Source organism: Neodiprion pinetum, chromosome 2, assembly GCF_021155775.2.
Source record: "Neodiprion pinetum isolate iyNeoPine1 chromosome 2, iyNeoPine1.2, whole genome shotgun sequence".
Taxonomy (NCBI): domain Eukaryota; kingdom Metazoa; phylum Arthropoda; class Insecta; order Hymenoptera; family Diprionidae; genus Neodiprion; species Neodiprion pinetum.
The window spans coordinates 18,186,795-18,205,789 of record NC_060233.1 but is presented as its reverse complement, the minus strand read 5'-3'; the positions used below and the strand labels follow the sequence as shown (position 1 = coordinate 18,205,789).

Genomic DNA, 18,995 nt, shown 5'->3' with positions numbered 1-18,995 from the left:
ATAACAAAGTACAGAAAAAAATTTTGTTCAATTTTTTATTGTAATTTAAAAAAACACGTGCTACAAAAGTTGCAGCGGCTGCTTCATTTGTCTACTGAAAAATTAATATAACTTTTAAACTATTACAGATAGGAAAATGAACATTCCAGTCGATTTTATAAAGAATTAAACGATCTTTCAAATGAGTTATTAAAAAAATTTGTAGTTATTGTTAATCTGTTGTTATGCGCATTTGTTTATAAAAACTGATGTTTTTTCGATGTTTTTGGAACTTTTATGGCTTCTAACTTTTTAAATAATGCAGATACGGACCTTTAAGGCAATTCTGTTAAGTAATAAAATATATTAACGTTGCAGTTGTTTATTTATAAATAATGTCAATTTTCAATGAATTTATGCCGTTTTTCTCTAAATCTTATGGTTCTCTCTCTTCACAGCTATTATTTTGCCTGTAATATTCATCACTTATTTTGAGTTCTGTACTTTACAATGAGCAACTGCTTCTTTCAGAGGCCAAGTCTTTTGACCGACCCTTGATCCTGATGCCTTCTGTTACCTGCTTTCTTTGCTGACTTTTAATCAAAATTACAGGTTTATTCAACAATACAATTTTCTCCTCACATTATTTGCAAAAATTTGTGCATGTTTTTAAAGAATAGACTGTAATCGACAATAATTTTTTATGAAATGAAAAAAAAAATTTAGAGAAGTTGCAACTTTTGTAGCACGTGTTTTTTAAAATTACAATAAAAAATTGAACAAAATTTTTTTCTGTACTTTGTTATATATGGTTGTTTTAGTTATTTTTAGAAGTTTAAGAAAAAAATATAACAAAGTTAAAAATTTGTTTATAACAAATTGATAAGTTAATAAACAATGGAATTGTTATTAAAAAAATTTTTTTTTGTTATTTTATAGAGGACTGTCAATTATGATTTTTAGATGAGAAATAATTTCTCAACTAATTATGTAAACAATAGAAATATAAAAAAAAACGATTATAAACAAGTAAAAATTGTTGTTAAGAAAACTTTTTTTTTCAAAAATCATAATACAATAAATCAAAAAAATCACAATATGATAAAGTTGTGAAAAAAAATTTTGACAAAATATTCAAATAATCAATTTGTTTGTAAAAAATTTATGAACAAATGGCTGAAAAAATTTTTTTGCAAATCAATTGATATCTTGTATTGATAAAAAAACGGTAATATCATGATTAGGAAAAAAAAAATTTTTTTCAACAGTATTACTTGGATTTTGCATTTTTTGTTCGAGTACAAAAATTATTATAAACAAAGTATGAATATTTCTTTAACTTTTATGGCGTAATATTGTTGAGTATGTATATAAGAAAAGCTCCACGAAGCGAAATATTTTTGCGACAATTATTTAAACATTTTTTTTCATTTACAATGAAGACGGAAGTTGGAGAAAATTTTGTTACTTAACAATCGTTAAACTTGTTGAAAAATTAACTTTAAGTAAAATTTTCGACTATAAATTTTTTGAAGTGTTCAAAATACACCATAATTTTTTCAAATTTTTAAAAAATATTCAATACCTTAAAAAAATTAATCAATTTGTCGTACTCGCTTTTGACGCGCACGCGCGACCTAAAAACGAAGCGCGGAGATCCATTTTCAGCGTTAATTTAAAATTATAAATAATGGAGATAGAGTTCCGGGAGCTCGGAGTCTTTTATTGGAAATTTCCTCCTTTTTGAGAATCTTTTTTTTTAAATTTCAGAAATATGAATAGTCTATGAGATACTGGCGAAAAACGAAATGCCTTTTCTTTTCATTTTTAATTGTTTAATAACTTTTGTAATTTTTTATGTGCTGATCAAACTTTTTAAAACATTTGTATAGGCGTTATTCCGAATCCAATAAGCTGTCGCACATAACTTTAAGAGTAGTATCTCTATTTTAGACCATTTTGAGCTTATCGAATAGACTAGTTCAGTGACTTACTGGCATGGCGTGAGACGCCAAATCTGTGCATGCGTTTGATGAAGGACCGCAAAATTTATGCAACTTGTGACGCGTTTGGACTACTTTCCGGTTAAAGTATACTTGGAAGCTCAAGTGGAAATACCAATTTGAAGATACCTATGGTAAGGTATATCATGTGGAGAATAACGTTCTGGTGAAATGTACTATCCATGAAGTTGTTACAAGGTGTAATACCTTGATTAAAAACGCGGTTAACATTGTAGGTATAATAGTGTATCCAAAAAAAAAAACAATAGTTAATAAACCACGAATTGAGAGGAGATGCAAGGAAATGGATCTATTTAAAAATTAAGAGTGGTAACAAAAAAGGATCTAAATCTCTATTAAGAGATGAAAATTACGTATAAGAAAGGTGAAAAGAGTAATCCTCATAATTATAGACCAATTGCACTAGCTAACGTCCGTTTCAAAGTCTTTATACAAATAATGAGCAAAATATTGAATGTTTGGGTGGAAGATGGAAAGTTGTTACCTGAATCCCAAAAAAAATTTAGGGCTAAGTGTGGATGCGTGGATAATATCTTCTCGTCAAACACAGTTATTCAGGTACATTTAAGCAAGTACAAAGCGGAATTTTCCTGAACGTTTGTGAACTTTAAATCAGCTTTTCTGTCTGTAAGCCACAGCCTGCTGTGGAATAAATTACATAAGCTCAAAAATTATGAAATTCTACCTGAACTATACCCAAACGCTGAACCCATGTAAAGGAGGAAGTCTCAATGGAAGTTCTGGAAGAAGAAGCTTTCAGCCCAATTACTATTCTGTAATGTAAGAAATAAATAAAATAAGAGGGGTTTCAATCAGCTCAATTGAAGGAATTTTGATGTTCGCATATGCAGGTCACAAATATATAATCATAAGTATAAGTTCAATTTTAGTATTGCAGATATGAAAATTACAAAAATGTATAAGCACCTAGAAATCACTTTCACTCATTGTCAGTCAGCAATATTTAAACTTACAGCTAAAAAAAAAAAAAAAAAATTATAAGTAAGGCAAATTTCGCAAGCGGTAAGTAGGTACTAATACTACATGGAGGAAAAGGGTTACTTAAGGTGCCGCTGACCTGGATCTAAAAGATGTAATCGATCGAAGCGCCCTCTGCGTATGTTTCCTCGGTTCCAAACCATTCGAAGGTGGTACTCTCCACCGGGGAGTAGCGCAACACAATATTAGACAAAACGCGGTCGGTAAATGGCCTGAATCTGAGTCGGTAACCATACCAACAGGATTGACTCGAATTTTGCATGCAAATGAGGACGTCATGCGTGTAGCGATTGCATCACGACCGAACTGATTATTTTGATAGTTTTACGGTGAATATAGCAAATTCAATTTATTGTTCCGTGATACACCCTTGAATATGGGACATTCTTTGACGAATCGGACAGATTTAGATAAAAATCGACCGACACAATTTTGATGTAGCTTAAAATTGTTTCACGGGTTCTATATAGAAAAAATAGGGAATACGTATTCGAGGATTTTTTTATTTTACATATTTCGTAACATAGAGGGGACCGAAAATTTGATAATTTGGTGTTTTCTGGCACGGAGAACTCATTTTCAAAAATTCATAACGCTGGTTCTGTTTGAGCTGAAAAGTTGGTTTTTTAAACCCAAAGCTAATAAAATGAATTTTAATGCAACAATTGTTTCATTTACGATTATTCCGAAATTTATATTGTTATAAATAATTAATATGTTTAAATCGATTTTTAGCAATTGCCTTCACCTCGTAGCGAGTTCTCAGCACGACCATCGTATTCTACGTCAAATTATCTATCAATAACGCATTTTTATTTGATGGAGAAATTATTATTACTGTAGGAAAAAATTAATTTATCCAGCGCGGCACGTCACATCGGTGCGCGGGTTCCATTGCACGCCTCATTATCTTGCCTCGAGCGATTCAAGACGCGAAACGCCGGCGAAGCCATGCGTAAGAGAATCGAGAAGCACACACCGCAGCCGAGAGAACCTGGCGCTGGTTTCCATTATGACGGAGTCAGCGTCAGGACAACTCGGATAGACCTGCCAAACAGATATGAAACCGAATTACGTTTCACTTCGTAACGAGTACTTTTATATTTATTGTTCGAGGCATACGTATTCTCTCGGCTGTTAGCAGTCTCTGATATCTCTCATCGAACATGAGCTAGTGCTAGACGGTGGGTTTAAGAAATTTCGCGAACGAACAGTGTTTCTTCTGTCGCGGGCTCGAACGCATTCCATTGTGAGCGTTAGTTTTGCGCGTTGCTTCAGCACCACCACTGTTTGGTAATACTTCAAATAGTTTCGTCTGAAAAAAACGTTCGTTTGGGTGATCTTGAAGCCCCGCGGCGTCAATATGGATTCTGAGAACTTCAAAAAATTTTGATGATCTGGAAGCCCTGTTGCATCTGACCTGCAGTTGACCCCTTCAGTTGCCGTTTCAGTGCCTGGTGGTTCAAACCACGAATCCGAATTCTTGTATCGCACGTTCGGTTTCATATCTGTTTGGCAGAACTTCTCTGGTTGTCCTGACGCTGACTTCGTCATAATGGAAGCCAGCGCCAGGTTTTCTTGGCTGCGTTGTCTGCTTCTCGATTCTCTCACGCATGGCTTCGCCGGCGTTTCGCGTCTTGAATCGCTCGTACGGATGCAAAGCCTCGTCGAGTACGTCGTTCTCCTCGTACACATGCATTTGAACCATTAACGTTTCACTCTGACTTATCACTGCTGCGGCGATTCGCATGTGGTCCAACACGACCCAGGAATCGTCTCGAGCATCGTGCACCGCAATCACGGGATCTCCCTGCCAGCCTGTCTTGGTCATAGAGGCGGCCAAGTCCCCGATGTAAGAGCGGTTTCGCGTGAATTTGCCCATGTTGCTTTGGGAGAATTTGATTTTTCGAGACTGGATGAGCCTGCGTAAATCGGCTACATGTATAGCGTGTTCTCGCATACTGCTGTGATATTTACTATACCGGGACAATCTCTTGAAACTATACATATAATGCGCATGCACGAGTTTTATCGGCTGCTCGGACAGGCTGGCCACTCCGAGTTTCAGCTGTCAAACTCTGCTTCTGGCGGCGATGTAGTTCATACGAATTTTTGAGGTTAGAATCTCAAACAGTCGAGGTAGTGACTCGGAAAGTTGATGCTAATGCTCTTTGAAAATTGGCTTTATTCGACTGAAATGAGAAATCTGTTTAAAATGTTGGGTGCTTGGAAGAAACGCAGCAGGTACGTGGGAACATTTTATTCGATCACCTTTATCATTTCGTACATTAGAAATAACAATGAAGTTTTTTTCCATCAACAGGTGATACGGCCAAAATAATTACATCTCTAATATTTACTGTTATCTGCCTATTCAATTTATCACACGTACAAAGATCATCGCCACTTTCCAGCAACTAAGCAACTTTCTCAGTCTCTTGTGATTTCAGGTGGTAATATTGAATTTCATCACTTTTGAAAATGAGACATTAAACCGAGCGTTCAAGAAATTTAAATATCTCACTATCTGTAACAGAATGGTGAATCTTTTTTTTTCTCGAAAATAGTTCAACAAAATTTGGAAATAGTCGATAGTCAATGTATTTTTTCCGATCAATAAATTATTGCTACTACTATTAAAAATTTTCTAATGATTATCAGAGTTCATTTCGCGAATTTTCAATGATGTTCGATTAAATAAATGAAGGGAACCTAATACTCAAATTGAAAATTCAAGTAATATTAGATTTATTAAAATGATTGCTGTATTTCATGTTAGTGCGGTTCGCAACAAAGAAAATCTAATCGGAAGCGTAGAAAACAGGAACGTAGATCACATCCTATGACACAAGTTGAAAATCAACTTTCTCAAAATGCGCCTTAACGTCACAATTAGCTTCAAGGACAATCATGTTTTAGAGTAATGTCAGAAAATTATTACGAGGATATTGACTTATCGGATTCAAGATTGTGTCCCTTATTCCATCAAAATAAATTAATATCTAATTTTTAACGAAGTTTATGAAGTTTTTTTTCCAAATAATGTAATCCGATACAATATCTTGTCCATAGTCCTCCGAACATCACCTTGTAACAAGGATATTTGGAAAGAGTCCCTTTGTTGCAGGAACCATTATAAAATTCTTGGTTTTCAATTCGTGCTACTGAATAACTTCTGCGTTTCAGGTTCCGTTTCCAATCTCAAAATGAGATTTTTTTTGCTCCAGACAATGCTAACATGAAATGCAGAAATAATTGCGGTAAATGGAGATTCACAAGCTTTCAGTCTTAGCGTAGGACCCTATAAAGAGTGTAAAATTAAATATGGTTTTAAGTTATCGTGCAACTAGCTAGCCTGACGACACCGTCAACTAAGATTAAATTTAAAGACATTTTTAACCGAAGTTATTTAACAATTCTGGATTTAGATTGATTCAGTTTGCTTGGAAAAATTCAACCCTAGAATCTAATTGAGGACTTGAAAAACTATTTATCTGAATTTAATGCCGAAGAGAGTAAAAGTAAGCTTCAAAATAAGATACCAAATTAATTGGTATAAAGTTGAAGACGATTTATCTTGACCTTGAAGATTTGTTTATTAATGTTATTCTTGGATATGAAGGTCACAACTCAAAACACTTTTTTATCGTGTTAACGTTTCGGTCCTGGTGGGGGCCCTCCTCAGAACATTTTATTTAAATATCTGTCACGAACAAAAATAAAATAATGTATAACTAGGTTTTAACAAAATTAGACATAGTGATATAAATAATATGCAAGGATATTTGAGCAAGTATAAAAGAGGAATTACCTCGTATGAGATGACACTTCCAATTACATAGAATGCGTGTTGGTAATTGATGAATAAATAGAAACAATAAAAAACAATAAAAAACAATAAAAAGAAAAACCGAAACACACTGCGTTCGTGACACGTAATTCCCACGAATTCATATTTGTTGTTAGTTTGGTAAAATGAAATAAAACACACCGCCGTTATAGGTTGAGTCCAGAGCACATAAGCACAAGTGGAACGTCCAGTGTGTAGTGGGGGGAGGTCGATCTCGATAGTTATCAGAGCAAACGCAGAGTCAACGGGTTAAAAGGAAACCAAAATTTTGTTAAGGAGGTAAAATCGAGAGCAAGCTCAGTCGGTAACGGACAATTACAATGGTCGTATCACAGAGGTGTAAATATTACTTAGATGTTCTATGTCTTGTTTACGGTTGACAGAATTGGGATGTGCAACAATATTGCATATTTCTAACAGTAGCCTATTGTAATACAACGGTTCGACGTCAATAATGCTGGCTTGAGAATAATTAAAAGAGTGGTCGAAATCGATGGCATGTCTCGTCAATGCAGTATAATTATCCTCGTGTTCATGGATATTGCGTTTATGCTCGGTTATCCTGGTGTGTAGTTGCCTACTAGTTTGGCCTATGTAAGACATGTTGCATTGGTTGCACGGTATTTTGTAAACTACACCAGAGCGCATACCCAGGGGTAAGGGGTCCTTACCCGAATCAAACATCGAGGATAGATCATATGCACATTTACCCACAAATTGAATTTTGTACTTAGAGAATGTTCTGTTGAGTGACTCAAACAACCCCGCGACGTATGGGATGGAAATATAGCTTTTTTGATTGGTTTGTGTAGTAATTACATCGATATTATTGTTAGGGCTGGTCGATGACAAGATGGAATCGTATTTGAACTGTATATGTTTGTTGAGCAGGCGAGGTGGATAGTCGTTTTTACTTAGTACCTGCTGAATCAAGGACAAATTTTTTTTGTGAAATTCCATACTTGAGAGTCGGATTGCTCTGTCAACTAAGCAATTAATCGTTCCAATTTTGTATGATCTGGGATGGTGAGAATGGTAATTTAAATACCTTTGTGACCAAGTAGCCTTATGAAACCAATCAGTTTTAATGAACTGGTTATCATTGATGATCAGGACATCTAAAAAGCTAATTCGGTGATTAGACTCTAATTCAGAGGTAAATTGTAGTCTCGGATGGAAACTGTTGAAGACGGAAAGCATTTCTGCAACTTTATTCGAAGGGACAGCTGTAATTATGTCGTCTACATATCTGAAAAAGAATGAAGGCTTGAAGTCCAGTTTGTTGAGACAGTATTGTTCAAGATCATCCAAAACCAAATCCGACAATATTGGAGAGAGCGGTGAGCCCATCGGTAAACCATAAGTTTGAGCATATATGTTATGATTAAATTTGAATATGGCAGCCTTAAAACATATGTGCAATGCTTTTAAGAGTTCGTTAAGTGGGACCGGAATTTTGTCCACCAACTGATGCCAGCGCTGTTTAACAGCGTTGATTGCAAGATCTTGTGGAACAGTTGTGAATAATGACACAACATCCAGCGAAACTAAAATATGATCAGGTGGGAGACGAAAGTCCCTAATAGCATTAACCAGAGCAAAACTATCTCTTACACGTGACAAGGGAGGTACGATGTTGTTACCTATACTTTTACTGAGGAAACGAGCCAGATTGATAGTCGGACTATCAGTGAACGAAACTATAATTCTTACCGGTGTATCCGGTTTGTGAATTTTCGGTAGCCCGTAGGCTCTAGGTGGTAGGCAATCAGTTTTTGCAATTTGACGTCTAAGTTGATCAGAGATGAGTTTGCTTTTAGACCAATCCGTTGTTAGTTTTTTGACTTCTTGTTGCAAGGTACAGGTGAGATCGTATCTAACAACTTTGCAAGAGTTGTTGTTGGAGAGTTGTTGCAACATTTTATCCTCGTACATTTGTTTGTTCATCACAACAGTCGTGTTTCCCTTGTCAGCCTTCAAGAAAAGTGAGTCCTGGTTGTTATTTTGAAAGATCTTAGTTTCTTTAATTTTGTGAAGGATATTCTTGTCAGCGTGAAGGGGAGAAGGGGTGTTGATGAACTTTTCTATAGTGTTGGTAAAATCTTGGCGGGCCGTATTACGAGAATCAGAAGAAATGAAGGAAATCTTTGATTCGAAATCAGAGATAAGTTTGTTGGTTGGGATAAAGTTTGAAAAACAATGCTTGTCAATAATAATGCTTGAATTGCAATGGTGCACAGAATGATTCCTCGGTAGAATGAATTGGCAGCAACGGTTAAGTAACAAACTTATCGCTATTGGCTCGATCAAAGTAAAATGATGGGATATTCAGCCATTATCATCTGTAGTATATCCCGGCCTTCAATTTTGCCTCAACTGATATTAAGAAGGTGGCGATGGCCTGATGAAATTCACTCTGGCACCTGATGTCTGGCGGAACAACCAGTTTCGATGGTTATAATGATTGCACCGCTCGAGAAACCAGGATCCTTGCCACGTAAACGTTTTGACCATCAGGTAAGGCATAATTTTCCTCGTGTTAATCAAAGTTTAAACTTTGAGCCTGCTGAAAAAAAAACTAATTTTATCATTGAATCCATCTTAAAATATTGTAATAGTCAAAGATCACGTAATTAGAAATGTACCTACATGCTTCCATGCCTGACAAATTTAGTCCCGCTTTGACAATGAATTATTTCGTACCTGAAAATATTAGAAGCTATTATTATCAGACAGGATCTTTTGGTGTTTTTTGATACAACTAATTTCCAATAAAATGCACAAAACATAAATCGTTAATGAGACGCATTTTTAATTTTATGTAAATAAAGAATCTGTTCACAATAAACTTTGTTTTTACTTACCTACCTCTGTTTGTCCAGACTCCCACTTGTTAATGACATTTCACATTGAATTTCAAATTTCTTCTTTCAATAAATAACACCCAATTTCTGTATCATTTGATATTTGCTTTTCCGTTAAATTCTTTATTGCGTAGGTTGGATATCTTCCGATATCGAACGCGATATTGCTGAACGATACTGTTCTTCTTAAACAATTCACGTTACGTAAAAATAAACAACAGCATAACCTCAATCCACGGCTTTACGCGCGAGAGATTTACAGCTTTAGTTTCATTTTGTGTACGTTGGCGCTCTGCTCAGCAAACGAAAACATCGCCGCAGAGCGATTTCACCGACCAATGAGATTGAATTATTTGGCGCATGCGCATTGTATGTATAGTTTCAAGAGATTGTCCCGGTATATACTTGGAAAAAACGACGTACTCGACGAGGCTTTACATCCGTACGAGCGATTCAAGACGCGAAACGCCGGCGAAGCCATGCGTAAGAGAATCGAGAAGCAGACAACGCAGCCAAGAAAACCTGGCGCTGGCTTCCATTATGACGAAGTCAGCGTCAGGACAACCAGAGGAGTTCTGCCAAACAGATATGAAACCGAACGTGCGTTACGAGAATTCGGATTCATAATTTGAGCCACTAGGCACTGAAACGCCAAACATCTTCATGGTCAAACAGTGTTCCCTTACGACTGAAAAAAAATTTTTTTTTTTTTTCCAAGTCAATATAGTAAATATCACAGCAGTATGCGAGAACACGCTATACATGTAGCCGATTTACGCAGGCTCATCCAGTCTCGAAAAATCAAATTCTCCCAAAGCAACATGGGCGAATTCACGCGAAACCGCTCTTACATCGGGGGCTTGGCCGCCTCTATGACCAAGACAAGCTGGCAGGGAGATCCCGTGATTGCGGTGCAAGATGCTCGAGACGATTCCTGGGTCGTGTTGGACCACAGGCGAATCGCCGCAGCAGTGATAAGTCAGAGTGAAACGTTAATGGTTCGAATGTATGTGTACGAGGAGAACGACGTACTCGACGAGGCCTTACATCCGTACGAGCGATTCAAGACGCGAAACGCCGGCGAAGCCATGCGTAAGAGAATTGAGAAGCAGACACCGCAGTGTGACATTACAAACATTCGAATACAGGCGGCAATATTTCGGATTTGACCGGACGGAAGGAGAGTGAGCGTGTGACTAGTCTGGTGGAACCGGCCACGAATCTGGAGGATAGAAGCCAAGGAGACTCTGCGGAAAGACGCCAACCTGTGCAGACCGAAACCTATAATACTCCGCAGCAGTTGAAAATCTAGTCTATTTTTACATCACAAAACTCAATATACACAGTACGAAGTTCACCGAATATTCGATGTCATTGCGATCCTTGCTGATTTCATCTCCACTCTGAACGTGTGTAAACGACGAAGCCTGAAGGTGAACATCCAAATTCAAACTATCTATCGAACGAGAGCAATGGAGAGAAGAAGATCAGGATCGGCAAGTGATTCACATGGTGCAACCACATTCGAAGATTAAGACAAGCAAGCAGCATATTTCAACGTATTGTGTATCCATGGCGTATTTTTTAAATTGTGTGAATGTTCGAACGAATGTTTAGTTTTTAATTTTTTATATGAACACTTTTATTTCTACCCTTTATTGCAATCTGCTTATTTGAACTGTTTTATTTATACTATTTTATCGTTACAATTTTGTCGACTCTTTTATTTATAATTTATTTATTTATGTTTTTTAATTGTTCAGGGAGAAATAAAGTGTTACAAAATGGCGCCCAACGTGTGAGGCACGAAGTGAATCTCATAGCTTTCTTTGTATGTGAGTTGTCTGTGAATGGCTAATTTTAAATGTATATGTAAGATATTTATATGGCAAACGTTCAACACAGTCCTGTTCACACTAGGTCAAAAGCAATACAACAAAGGTCGTCTCCAACCGTTATTTCATCGCCAGTCAACAAGGCGAAATCAAAAGAAAAGGACGACGGGTCAGAGATGGATGAGCAATTGAGACAGGTGCGATTGGAGAGAGACGAGCTGATTAGGATTAGGGAGGAATTAGCGAGAAAACAAGATGACAATCGATCGCGTAAGGAATTGGAAATACAACTTGAAGTATTGCAGAATGAAAAGGAAGCGCAAAATCGAGCATCAAACGAATTACGTCAAGGTGTAAATAATCAGCAGGTAGAAACAACAAATAGTATAATAGGTGGATTGATTAATCATTTTCAGGGTATGCAACTTGATATTAAGGTTCCTAAATTTTGTGACGAAGATGGTCAAAATCCTTTGGAATTTTTGTCTGAATTAGAAAATTATTTTAACGTTAGTAGTATAAGTGATGGACAACGATTGAGAATTATCAATAGTACATCAATGGTTAGAGCAAAAATTTGGTTTGACATGAACAAAGATGTGTGTGATACTTACGAAAATTTCAAAAGGCTGTTTAGGCAAGAATTTTACTCCGTACAATATCAGGTTGAGGTAAAAAGTAGATGGTCTGTACGCCGATATAGATCACGAGAGGGGAGTTTGAGAAATAATTTTAGTCAACAAAATCGCGAAGCTAAATATTTTGAGCCAAGACTATCCTGTTGTGAGATCAATTTTGCGATAGTACAACAACTTCCTCGAAGAATTAGAGACATTTTAGCCACAATCGATTTTTCTGACACAAAGTCAATTTTACAAGCGTTAGCGAACTTGGATAGTTCTCATGATGAGAAAGAAAATGACCGAAGTAGTTCGTATAATCTTTATCATAAATCGGCAAATAATGGGAATGTTGCGGGTATGCGTTTGACGGAAAGAGAATCGAATAGTGAAAATAATAGAGTCATTCATAGTCACCATCAGCAAAGAAGTTATAGGCAATCGCCTTATTCTAAAAGCTATTCAACCGAAAATCACGGCCGTAATAATGTTAGTCAACCAAGTTTTGTATTGCCTAACACCAAGTTTCCTCCGCCAACATATCATGATCAATATCAGCATAATTATCATGTGCAGAATCCTTTACAAATGCGATATCAAAATCAACATTTAAACTGAGGATGGGTGCGATGAGACCAGGTCCGGCATCGTACCAGCATTTTAACAGTATAGTACAGGACCTTGCAGGAGAATTAGATCAGACACCAACCAAAGATATTGATCACAATAATGTAAAATGTCCACATTTATTAGTATGAATTAGTGGTTTGACCGTAAAAGCCTTAATAGATTCTGGTAGTCAGCTGACCTGTATCTCTGAAAAATTTTATCAACAATTGTCTCAAAAGTCACCTTTACCAGGGATGCCTGTTTCTAATCTGCTTGTGATACCAGCTTTCGGAAAATCAAGTGTTACGATAAAAAAACAAATTCTTGTGGACACGTTTATTGAGCGTAGGATGATGTCTTGCGTTTTTTTAGTCGTACCTAGGTGGTGTGCTTCGATTATATTTGGGGACGATTGGTTGATGAGAAATCGCGTGGTTCTTGATTACAATAATAAGACAATAAAGATCGATGGATCAGAAGTAGATCATCAATTAGTGTCGTACAGTCGCGGCTGTTCAGATGAATTGGTTTCTGCTAATGAGGATAGTATTTCGTATATTCAAAATATGCATGCAGGTAATACTGATAGGAGGGATCTAAATGGTCACCATAATTATCACATAATGAATCAAAGTTTAAATGTATATTCTGAGGGGACAGAACAGGAAAATAAAGAAATGCACTTTCCAATGTCAAATCAGAGTGAACTAGAACGTATTGAAAATATAAAAGAAAAGCAAATGGAGAATAATATGGTTATGTTTGGAAATAATATGCCTCATCAAAAGGGTATTAATTTTGATGTAAATAATGTCGATGAAAATGTCATGCCTATTGAAGAGGGTGATATTGATAAAACTGATTTCGTGCCAATTAATAATGTTGAATTGATAAATTATGTAATGCCAGTTAATAATGTTGAGGGGATTAATAATGTGAATGAAAATGTCATGCCTATTGAAGAGAGTGATATTGATAAAAATGATTTCGTGCCGGTTAATGATGTTGAATCCATAAATCATACAGATGAAAATGTTATGCCTATTGAAGAGGGTGTTAGTAATGAGAATAATTGTGTAGGAAATAGTATGGAATTGATAAATGATGTAAATTATAATATCATGCCTGTAGAAGAGGAGGATATAACTAACAATGCAAATAATAGTATCGAAGTAGTTGAAGACAGTAATGATGAATTTTGTTCAGCACATTTCTTTAATAACAATAGTTATGAGAGGTTTAACCAAAACCAACCCAATGATGATTTTACCGATGATCAATTGACTGATGATGAATTATGTGTGATACCAGACTCAGGGGGGTTGTTCAGCCAGCAGAAGGTGTTGCTGAGATCACAATTTGAGATCCCAGAATCTCGAGTCATTAATGCCTCAAATGAAAATCAAGCCGACGATAATTTTTTTGAAGAGTTGCGAATGATCGCGTCTAATCTTCAGAGATTCAATTTTGAAGTTATTGTTATATCACAAAAAGTTATTTTCTCAGAAACCAGATTGTACCACAATGTACAAGCACAAGCTGAAGTTAATTAACGACAGGCCATTTATTCGTCGCTCATATCCAGTTCCAATAGCATTAAGAAAGGCAGTAAATACAGAAATTCCGGAGATGCTGAACGCAGAAATTATTGAACGTTCAATTAGTCCATTTTGTAACCCGCTTATAATCGTTAGAAAGAAAGATGGAAGGGTACGAGTATGTTTGAACTTACGTTACTTAAATGAGGTTATAGTAGCAGACAATGAGTCACCACCACTGATTAATGAAATTTTACAAACTTTTAATGGAGTTGAATATTTTTCCAGTATAGATCTGACGCATGGGTATTGGCAAGTTCCACTAGATGTAAAATCGAGACCATATACGGCATTTTTGCATGGTTCAACGCTTTATCAATTTCGTAGGATACCATTTGGGTTGAAAACGGCAGGTAGCGGTTTTATTAGAGCATTAAATTTAGCCTTTTTGAATGAATTTTCGAGTTTCTTAACAACGTACGTTGACGACCTTTTAGTATCATCTAGTAGTTTCGAACAGCACTTAGAACATTTGGACTTAATTTTCACTCGATTAAGACTTCATAATTTTACACTCGGGCTTAGTAAATCGCTGTTCTTCACCAAATCAATACCATTTTTAGGCTTTATTATATCAAAAGAGGGGGTTTGTCCGTGCCCCGAGAAAGTTAAAATTATTCAAGACTTTGCCAAGCCAAAGAACAAACGTCAGCTACAACAATTTCTTGGAATGTGCAATTATTACCGTCAATTTTCAGTAGAATACGCTAATTTGATGCAGCCATTTAGAGTTTTGCTAAAAAATGAAACAGCATGGAATTGGACAGATGATCAGACAAAAGCATTTACCATTTTGAAAGAGGGCTTTATAAAAACGGTAACGTTCAATCACTTCATACCAAATTTGAAATTCAAGCTTCAAACAGACGCAAGTGATAAGGGAATTGCCGGTATATTATATCAAACAAGTCACGGAGGAAATCAATATATAATTGGATTAGTTAGTCGATGCTTGTCAGACGTTGAAGTACAATACAGTACAACAGAAAAAGAACTCGTAGCTATTGTTTATTCGATTACAAAATTTAGAATATATTTAGTTGAAAATGAATTTGAAATCATAACGGATAATAAAGCTTTAACTTTCTTGAAAACTACAATTTATCAAAATGCGCGTTTAATAAGATGGAGTTTATTACTCCAGCAGTATGACTTCAAAACGATAAATTGTAAAGGCAGTGACAACATTGTCGCAGATTTTTTTAGTCGTAATCCTGATAGTCAATTTCATGAGGATCATCCCAATTACAGAATAATTTCAGTAATTACATCGAATCTTTTACCAAATGAGAAAAATAATCACCAAATGTTATCAAGTTTAATGAAATCTTTGACCATGGATACCATACTTCCAGTTCATTTTAAACAATTTGGAAGGGTCCAGAGAGCTGACCAATCAATAAAAGTAATGTTCGACTCAGTCAATTCAAAAAAAGGCAATGTTAGATATAAGGTATTGTAACGTGGCGTTTCAGAATCGCCCGTCACAAGGGCACACAACCGCTATTATTTTTAGTTTACGCGTCCTCAGCAGGGTACTCCAAACGAACTCGATACAAAATAGGCAATAACTACTTTTTAACTAATTCTTTTTTGTAAATTCTTTATTTCGCGCTTCGGCGCAAGCTAACAAGGTACTTGGACGACAACGATCCCGATCAACAAGGGACCACTATCTACCGTTTGCAGCTCTCGACGACTTCGCCTACTGACGGTCTCATCAGACTACACTGGCTACCTTGGTGCACCTTTATATACACCTGGGGTAGCATCCACCCGAACCTTCCGTATCGCCTCGACTGCCGGTGAACAGGGAGATAAAAATCCTCCCGGCGGCCGAGGGCATCGTTCCTCGAAGAGGAACCAGCCGCCAACTCTATCGGATGCCGTAAGGATGGCGTGAAGGGCAGACCGTAGCCTGCCATCCTCCGACTTACCGGCCTGGTGCCGAACCGACCCCAAACCACTACGTTCAGGGTGATAAAGCCATCGTTCCGAGGATCGACGCTGCCTCCCTATCGGCAGGGACCAATTGTGTGGGTCGTGGTCCACGGTTTGGCCAACCGTCTGACTGCACGACCTCAGGTACAGGCAGCTAGCTACTGCCTGTACAAAAGCCGGTGGAGGTGAACAATGAGGCGTCACTCTCCACCCGGTAACTTTGGCCGAGAGGCACCCTGTGTATGCCTCTGTCAAAGAAGTTCCCGATGATAGGCAGCCTGGACTGTAAACTGAAGCGACTACGAAACCGTACGAGTTGGTGTCAACGACGAAATCGCGAGCAGCACATTACACCACATCTAGCGGTAATTTTTGGAAAACGTATGACCACGCAGTAACCGATATTCGCCACAGGGAATGGCCTATTTGCGGTGGGGGTCAACCCAACCAATCAAAGAAGAAGAATCACCTCACGACAACCGCGAGATCAGCGAGCTGAACTACGACCTGCTATTCTACGCTCGACCTGTTGAGGAACAGCTTCGATTTTCCAATTACTCTCCCGACCTTTCTACCGATTTAAGCTGCCGACACCTTTTCATTCTACCGCTGCCGTCCTACCGTCTATTCTACCGAGTACCTTTATCCTTCTAAACTCTTTTCCTTCTTTTTCCTTTCCTTCCCCGTTTTGCTATTGTACAGTATAATTTAAATTAGAATCAGTTTGTGTGCCTGAGATCAACCGTCAAGGTAAGGCTTCTGCCTTTGAGTTGTACTGTTACGAAGTTGCTCATAATTTCTCTTCTTTCTCATAGTATTTATCGACTTTGCGTGAATCATGGTCCACGGTTAAAGTTGCAGTAAGCCGCCGTGTGGCTGCATGATTTCGGTCATTAATATTATATTTATTGTTTCTTGGTTGCATCGTGTGATGCCGTTTTGTGTGAATCATGGTCCACGACTTCCGTGTGGCTGCATGATTTCAGTAACTTATTATTTTCGTATCTGAGCGACCTCGTAACTGCCAAATAATTATTTCTTGTATTTATGACTTTTCTGATTATTTGTGAATCTCTATTATCTTGCTTCCGTATTTTCTATCGTATTTCGAGCCCTATTGGCTTCATATTTTATTCCATACTCTTCTTGTACTAGTAGTGTGCCTTGTATTTTATTTCCGTTATTGCTTATTATATTTTTATTTATTTTTGTGCCTATTGTATCGTATATCGAATTCCTTGGAGTACAAGCGAGCGTAGAATCACCCTTAGATATTACCGCATTTTTCTTTATTACTATTGACAATTTTATACTATTTCTGCCTGTTATTTATTTTTCCGTATTTTGTTAGATTAAGTTCTGTGAATTATTCTTTTGTATTGCGGCGTATTTTAGTATATTTCTCTATTTTGTAAACTCTCCGAAATTCTCTCACTCTCATAACTTTGTATTTTGGCATTCTCTCAAAAGTTATGTTTAGGAATTCACTATTTAATTCCTCAAGTATGTAATGATTATAAATTATCGAATCTACCGTATGAATAATTCTACCGAAGGCTTATACCTAGTCGATCGTTTGCCGACTTGGTAAATTGTTACTGAATGTCAATCTCTCATCCTGGTTATAATTTATGGTAAATTTGACGTATCATCTACCGAACTACCGTTACGTTGTTTTCTACCGATCGCAGTAAAGCTCTCTCGTTCTAATTAACAGAATAATAATTTTCGTAGCGTCATTTGCAACTTGGGTAAGACCACGTCGCCCAGTGACGTGTAGTTTTAAGTCAACTCTTGCATTATATCGCATCTCTCGGCCTACGTCTATTTTTCTCTGTTAACTACCGTCTCTCGTGTTAAAGCTACCGTTTACTGCTATTCTACCGATATTTTTGTGAACAACGATTATTTATTTTATTAACTACCGCTATCGATACCACCTTATTTGCCTGTCTTACTTATGTAACCTTCTCGACAATATATGATCGATTGACTTATCCATTTTCCTTTTAACTGGAGTTTATTCTTTATTTTGTTATTTTCTTTAATTCTGGAATTACTGCTAGCTGCCTTGAACTCCGCCACTCTACCGGGATGTACGCGATCGTACCTGTGCCTAGCCAGCCATACAACGGGTTCTCTATTTATCCCTTTTGTACGGTTTTGTGTTAATTTTATTGATTTGCATTATTATTTGAAAATCGACGCTAACGCGTCTGGCGCCCAACGTAATTATTTTGTTGTAGTTTGATATTGCGGATAAGTAGAGAATCGCGCCAAAGTGTCAACGGTAAGTCCTCATCCGAACGTAACAGAATTTAGCGTTACAAATCGGCGCTCGACGAGGGGCCCGAAAAGGCTTAGCGTTACAGTATATAATGACGTGTTATTCGTTAATGACAAATATGACGAAAAGTGGAAGCTTGTGATTCCAACTGAATTATTAAGACAATTGGTTGGTTCAGTGCATTCTAAATTAGGTCATGTAGGTGTATATAAAAGAAGTCAATATTTAAGGGAATATTATCATTGGAAGCATATGGGTAGCGACGTCAAACATTTTGTGTTGGCTTCTGGTCTATGTCAGCGTACAAAACATCTAACTTACAGTACGGTCGGGGAGCATATCAGATGGTGAGATCTGAAAAACCGGGAGATCTCGTCACAGTAGACTAC

General features: G+C 37.0%; 2 protein-coding genes across 2 annotated transcripts; one reads left to right on the top strand and one right to left on the bottom strand.

Annotated features, from left to right (window-relative positions):
• Window positions 1-7,167: 7,167 nt before the first annotated feature.
• On the bottom strand, window positions 7,168-8,799 carry LOC124211520 (uncharacterized). The gene has a single exon (XM_046610656.1). The coding sequence runs from the start codon at window positions 8,797-8,799 to the stop codon at window positions 7,168-7,170; it is 1,632 nt and encodes a 543-aa protein (XP_046466612.1).
• Window positions 8,800-10,559: 1,760 nt separating this feature from the next.
• On the top strand, window positions 10,560-12,789 carry LOC138190469 (uncharacterized). Its single transcript, XM_069133696.1, has 2 exons — window positions 10,560-11,275; window positions 11,637-12,789. Exons 1-2 carry the CDS (start codon window positions 11,226-11,228, stop codon window positions 12,787-12,789), a joined length of 1,203 nt encoding a protein of 400 aa, XP_068989797.1. The 5' UTR covers window positions 10,560-11,225.
• Window positions 12,790-18,995: the final 6,206 nt, after the last annotated feature.

Bases quoted from the DNA above. Each gene is read 5' to 3' on its own strand.
- LOC124211520 (XM_046610656.1), bottom strand. From the start codon at position 8,799: ATGAACAAACAAATGTACGAGGATAAAATGTTGCAACAACTCTCCAAC.
- LOC138190469 (XM_069133696.1), top strand. From the start codon at position 11,226: ATGGTGCAACCACATTCGAAGATTAAGACAAGCAAGCAGCATATTTCA. The intron at 11,276-11,636 runs GTATTGTGTATC...TGTTCACACTAG, and splicing joins AGCAAGCAGCATATTTCAAC to GTCAAAAGCAATACAACAAA.